The 6,124-nt window shown below is 33.1% G+C and overlaps 1 protein-coding gene across 4 annotated transcripts; it reads left to right on the forward strand.

Moving 5' to 3' along the window:
• Positions 1-318: 318 nt before the first annotated feature.
• On the forward strand, positions 319-2,033 carry LOC127454586 (tumor necrosis factor receptor superfamily member 1A-like). Of its 4 annotated transcripts, none has more exons than XR_007899571.1 (5): positions 319-380; positions 787-875; positions 961-1,059; positions 1,468-1,596; positions 1,746-2,033. XR_007899571.1 is itself a non-coding variant. In XM_051721896.1 (5 exons), the coding sequence occupies exons 2-5, from the start codon at positions 813-815 to the stop codon at positions 1,883-1,885; spliced, it is 435 nt and encodes a 144-aa protein (XP_051577856.1). In that variant the 5' UTR covers positions 319-380; positions 787-812; the 3' UTR covers positions 1,886-2,033. The 4 variants fall into 4 exon arrangements, 1 of the variants encoding a protein (XP_051577856.1); XM_051721896.1 differs by having other exon boundaries at positions 961-1,063; XR_007899570.1 differs by having other exon boundaries at positions 787-1,059.
• The last annotated feature ends 4,091 nt before the right edge of the window (positions 2,034-6,124 follow it).

The following is a 6,124-nucleotide window of genomic DNA, read 5'->3' on the forward strand; positions in this document are numbered from 1 at the left end:
AATTGCACAATTCAGTTTTGTTATGAAATTGAAGTGTGTAAATCTCAATTGTTTTGTATTCCTTTATACTCTATGTATTTCAGATCATCTAAACTTGAAGGGATTTGTGATCAAATAATTGGCAAATCACTTCCTTTTTCAGTAAAGGGGGTTTTCCGGTTCTGTTAATCCCTAGTGATGACTAATCTGACCGGACCTGTTTAATCATTGTGAAACTTGTTCTAGTAATTATTATGTGGGAAAACACACATATTGAAAATTATGACAAATTTCATCTTCAGTGTTATAAAACCTCCTGTAAGCACTTCAGATAATCTCACTACTTGTTTGGACACTACCACAGGAGCTTCAAGGTCAACATTAGATCCTTGTGGATTGAGGTAAAGTCATACATTTTTATACACTATGAGAACTTGTAGTCAAGAAATTAGTTTATTTCTGTCAGTAACAAAAATTTTAAATAGTTAACACTTTGTATGTTCTGTAGCGTGATGCTTTGCAATTTTATTCTCCAAAACAGAGCAAAGGTTTGTTGTATTGTTCTCTTTAACAGTATGTTTAAAGAATTTAACAGTATAAGCCTGTTAAAAGGAGATGAAGGCAAGAAAGATGTATAATTATCTTTGATGCATGATATTTTGTGGCTTGTTATTTAATTACTTCATTGGAAGATACTATAAAATGTTGTACTTCACACATACAGAATATAAATATTGAATATTTTATCACTGCTTTCGCATATACCTTATAACTAAATACACCTACCTTTCTTTTTTTTCCCCCAAGGAATAATTGCATTCCATATAACGTCCATGGCAGATAAGCAAGGAAAACATTTGAGAGAACTTCCTCTTTGCATTTTGATACTATTGGTGGTCAGTCTGAATAATGAGCAGTTATTTTGCATTCACAAATTTCACAAATTTTTTTTTTGTCTCAACTACTGAACTTTCACCACAGATTGTTGGAGATTCAGTGGGTCAGAGAAGTGCAAGAAACAAAAAGGATTGCTCAAAAACTGAATACCGGCATGACGGAGTCTGCTGTGATAAATGTGCTGTAGGTACAGTACAATGAATTCAGCATTATCTTGTATAAATATACTGTCAAATGTAACAATTTGTTTTTCGAGCCACATTTATTCATTCAATTACACTGTAATTGTCAGGTAACCTAAAAACATGTGCTCCATGAGGTAACATCTAAACTGGCTAGTTTTATTATATTGATTGGTTTTATAAAGTCTAAAATATTAATTAACATGTCTAAATTAACCTACATACATTAGGTTACACCAAAAAAATGAATTTTTAAAGTTTACAAATTGAAAGTGAAAATATGTCCTCAAGGTAACAATTGCAAGTTACCACTTTTTAGGGAATGTTCTGAACAAGAAAGAAAAAAAGCAAATATTTCTGCTGTTTGGTTCAACTGTCATAGACTGCTCTCTCTATTCTTCTTTTTTAGGGCATAAGTTGATAAAGAAATGCTCCAGTGGCATGACATCTACATGTGAGATATGTACAGAAGGGACCTACCAAGACAAGATGAATTATTTCCCAAACTGCTTCAGGTGCCAGAAATGCAACAAGCGCAGTAAGCATATATAGTTTTTAATTATCTTCTCTTTTTATTACTTTTCTAATAAAGTCATAAATGAATATCTAATGAATATATAGATGTGTTGGTATTGTTTAGGTACTTACTCTACCTTTTCTCTCATCCTTTCAATCTATCTCTGACAGAGCATGCAGTGGTGATTTCACCGTGTACATACCAAAATAACACTGTTTGTGGATGTCAGAATGGATATCACATGAGGTTCTATGATAGCTTTTCATGGGATTGTGTCCCCCATAAAAACAGAGCTTCTAGATTCTTATAAGATATTTCGTAGGTATTATGATGCGCTTATGTACTGTATATGTATTGTGTTCTTTTGACATATTTATTTTTCAGATTAGTAGCTAGAGTTTAATATTTTTGTATAACAAAATTTATCCAGAAAAGTTTTCATCTATTGATTTAATAAAAACAGAATAAAAAGAACCCATCATTTGCCCTCTGCTTGTCATGAACTACCAATGTACTAATATAAACAAATATTCATTAACACTGGGTTAGAATAAAAGTGATTTTATTTTCCTAACACGCTTTATTTTACAAAGCAGTATACCTGGGAATATTTTGTTTTCTGCTTATGTGTTTTACATGTTTCATTGAACTCAGTTTACTGTCCACAGCAAGACCTCTATTAAAATTCACATTAAAATCACAGCATCTGATTCAAGCCGCTGGCAGCGTAAAATCTAAAAAGACATTACTAAAACATTAAGGATACATTTAGGAATTGTTTGATATTGTATTTATTTACATGCAAATTTACAGCATTTATTCTTTTCCCCAAGAGAAAAGACACATTTGCTAAACTACAATAGTTCCCAAGACCTTAGAAACCTTAAAAAAAAAAAAAAAAAGAAATCCTCAGACACATTACTCAAAACTATAACCTGAACACAAACCAAAACTGAGTGAGAAGTGTTTTGTTTTGAGAAATGTGGCTTGTAGCTGTTGTAAGTGTTCCAGAGAAATGAAAGAATGGACAATAAATGACGTAGGCCTACTGATTAACGCTAAATAAATTGAAATATCAAACGTCTTATTCATGCATACCCTACCGCATCTTTACAAGCGCTTTTGTTTTGTCAAGATTAACATGGATGTTGAGGGCTGATAACGTTGAGAGAGAGAGAGAGAGAGAGAGAAAGAGAATTGGTAGCAGCACGGTAGACTATGCAATAACAGATTTGGACCTTTCTTCTTTGAGAGAATTCACAGTCAAACCCTTAACAGCTTTCTGAGATCACAGCCAAATTACTTTGTCAAACAGTATGAATCAACAACCAAAACAACAATCAGAACACCTCACACAATGTGCAGAATACTATCATTTAAATGGACAGATAACCGTATAGATGACTACACAAATGCAATTACACTTACAGAAATACAATCTCTCATACTTTTTCCAAATACTGACTAAAAATGAAGATGGTGTAAATCAGGCAGTAAAAGATCTAAATACCATTTTCTGCAAAATAGCACAAGAGCAATTTGGCTCTAATCAAACCTAAGAAAAAGAAATTAAACAGACAAATGGTTTGATTCAGACTGTAAGACTCTGAGGACAAACCACCAAAAATTATCCAACCAAAAACACAGACAACCAAGGCCTACGCCTCCGTTACTGTGAGGCACAAACAATATCAATCCACACTCAGAAGAAGAAAAAACAGTTTTTACAGAGCCAGCTTCAAGAAATTAGAGAATTTGTAAACAAACAAATTCTGGGATAAATAGAAAGCACTATATAAATCAAATGAAGAATTGGCAATACAAGATGAAGAGCTGTGGAAAAGTCATTTCCAAGATCTATATAGCACTACCCAAAATCATGATCAAAAAGTGACAAAAAAAAAAAAATTACAGTTGGAAAAAATACATTAAGGAATACCAAAGCCCATTAGATTTTCAAATCATAATGAAAAAATTGGAATTAAAAATTGGTGTCCTAGAGTCCAAAAAAGTATGTGGTGTAGACAGCATTCTCAATGAAATACTGAAACACATGGACCACAACTTCAAACCAGCTACTCTAAAACGGTTTAATTTTGTGCTGAGTGTGGGTTATTTCCCTGAGATCTGGAATCAAGGACTCATCAGCCCCAATTATAAGCAGGGTTGGGAGGGTGTAATGGAGCAGAAGTGGTATTAGGATCCATGTGCAGATTTATTGTAAACAGAGGGAATATATATATATATTTTTTTTTTTTTTTTTTTTTTAAATTAATAACAGTCCGGAGTAATAATCCAAAACAGTAGAAACATGCAGAGGTCGGTACACAGGGAAATCAGCCCAAAGGGGTAAATAATCCAATAACGGAAGACAGGCGAGAGATCACAGCACAGAGAGATCAGTCCAATCAATACATCAAATCCAATCGCAAGGCCGAATAAACAGAACCCAAAACACAGATGATATAATAAACGCTCAGAAAGCTTGTTGTGCAGAACAATACTTCACACTGATCCTATAGGATTCAGTACTTAAATAGTCCACAGGTGATTAAACTAAGGAGAAACAGGTGTGACAGTTTTAGAATTCGGGTGAAGGAGCCCTCTGGTGACGTTCAGGAAAAGTGACTCGTTCCAAGGGTGTAACAGAGGGTTACTTTTGAAATGTATTCCACTACAGATTACAGAATACATGCTGTAAAATGTAATTTGTAACGTATTCCGTTAGATTACTCAAGGTCAGTAACGTATTCTAAATACTTTGGATTACTTCTTCAGCACTGGTAGATTTTTTCACTTGTTTTGACTATAAAAACTCTGCCAGTACAGTAAGACAAAATACACGTTAAAAATACATTCACTGAAAAACATAAATATCTCATGCAGTGTTTCTAAAACAAGTTAAATCAAATTGATCTTATTTTAAGGATTTTTAGATATTTTTACAGGAAAACAATACAAAAATTATTATCAAGAATATAATTTTTGCCATAATATCAAAGGTCTTACTAGAAAAAAGAAATTATGATCCAACGTGAATTTTCTTGATATAAAAATGTGATCGTGCCTTGTAACATGTGCATGTAAAATGGATAGAAATTGCATTTTATCTTAGCGTAAAGCTGACAATTTACACAAGGTTTATTTCTATTTCTTCTGCTCCAAACTTACTTCAAACTTACTTCTCTGTCTGCTCGTATGAATGAAACATCTTAAGAAAGTGTTTCACCGCTGTTCAAATGCACTTTGGATCGCATCATTTATATGTATAAATGTTTTCCATCTGAAAGGACTAAATATTAAATGAAACAAATTACAATAAAATGCAAAGTAATCTCTTCAGTAATCAAAATACTTTTTGAATGTAACTGTATTCTAATTACCAATGATTTAAATTGTAACTGTAGTGGAATACAGTTACTTATATTTTGTATTTTATATACGTAATCCCGTTACATGTATTCCGTTACTCCCCAACCCTGTTTATAAGAGCGGTGATAAATTAGACCCTAACAACTACCGAGGCATCTGTGTGAACAGTAAACTGGGGAAAGTTTTCTGCAGTATTTTAAACACCACACTTTTAGACTTCCTTATGAAGCACAATGCCTTGAGTAAATGTCAAATTGGATTTCTCCCAAATTGTTGCACATCTGATTACATTTTCAACCTACAGATCCTAACTGATAAATATGTACATCAAAATAAAATCCAAATCTTAGATCTGTAGATTTTAAGAAAGCGTTTGATTCAATTTGGCATGAAGGATTATATTTTAAACTTGAATTAAAGTTTTAGTTTTAAACTTTAAACTAAAATTGACAGCGGTGTAGGGGGAAAAGCTTATGATGTGATCAAATCAATGTACACAGCCAGTCAATGTGCTGTTAAAATTGGCAACAAAAAAAACAAATTTTTCCTTCAGCGGCGAGGAGTGAGACAGGGATGCAGTTTAAGTCCCACCCATTCAACATATATATATCAATCAGTTGGCACAAATTATTGAACAATCTCCCGTTCAAGGTCTCACTCCACATGATATCGAGATAAAGTGTCACCTCTATGCAGATGACCTGGTTCTCCTGTCGCCCACTAAAGAGGGGCTGTAACAGAGCCTGGCATTACTGGAGAGTTACTGTCAGACCTGGTCCCTGACAGTCAACCATCAAAAAACAAACGTCATGAGACAGAGACACATTTTTTCCTTCACTGTGAGAAATTTACAGAGGTGAGATAGAAATACTTTACAAACTCTCAAACCTCATGCCACAGTTTTCCAGTTCAGCAGGAACTGATCAAATGCAGCTGTTACTGGGGGAAACTCATTTTTGAGAAACCAATCACTGCCTTAATGTACTTCAGTCACAGTATTTTATTTATTTTTGTGTTTATAATGTCTTGTTAAATGCTTATTTTATTTTATATTGTATAGTGTATATTGTTATTATAGTTTTGTTATTACCTGGCACCTTATTTTAATTCTATTTTTATTGTTATTTGTTACTGTATTATTATTTTTTTGTCTTGTCATAATCTGTTCTGTGTATTA

This window comes from Myxocyprinus asiaticus, chromosome 16, assembly GCF_019703515.2.
Source record: "Myxocyprinus asiaticus isolate MX2 ecotype Aquarium Trade chromosome 16, UBuf_Myxa_2, whole genome shotgun sequence".
Lineage (NCBI taxonomy): Eukaryota > Metazoa > Chordata > Actinopteri > Cypriniformes > Catostomidae > Myxocyprinus > Myxocyprinus asiaticus.

What these genes read in the sequence shown, in the direction of transcription:
- LOC127454586 (XM_051721896.1), top strand. Translation starts at nt 813, where the DNA reads ATGGCAGATAAGCAAGGAAAACATTTGAGAGAACTTCCTCTTTGCATT. An exon ending in GCATTTTGATACTATTGGTG is followed by an intron (nt 876 to 960) that starts GTCAGTCTGAAT and finishes CTTTCACCACAG; the next exon opens with ATTGTTGGAGATTCAGTGGG. An exon ending in CTGTGATAAATGTGCTGTAG is followed by an intron (nt 1,064 to 1,467) that starts GTACAGTACAAT and finishes CTTCTTTTTTAG; the next exon opens with GGCATAAGTTGATAAAGAAA.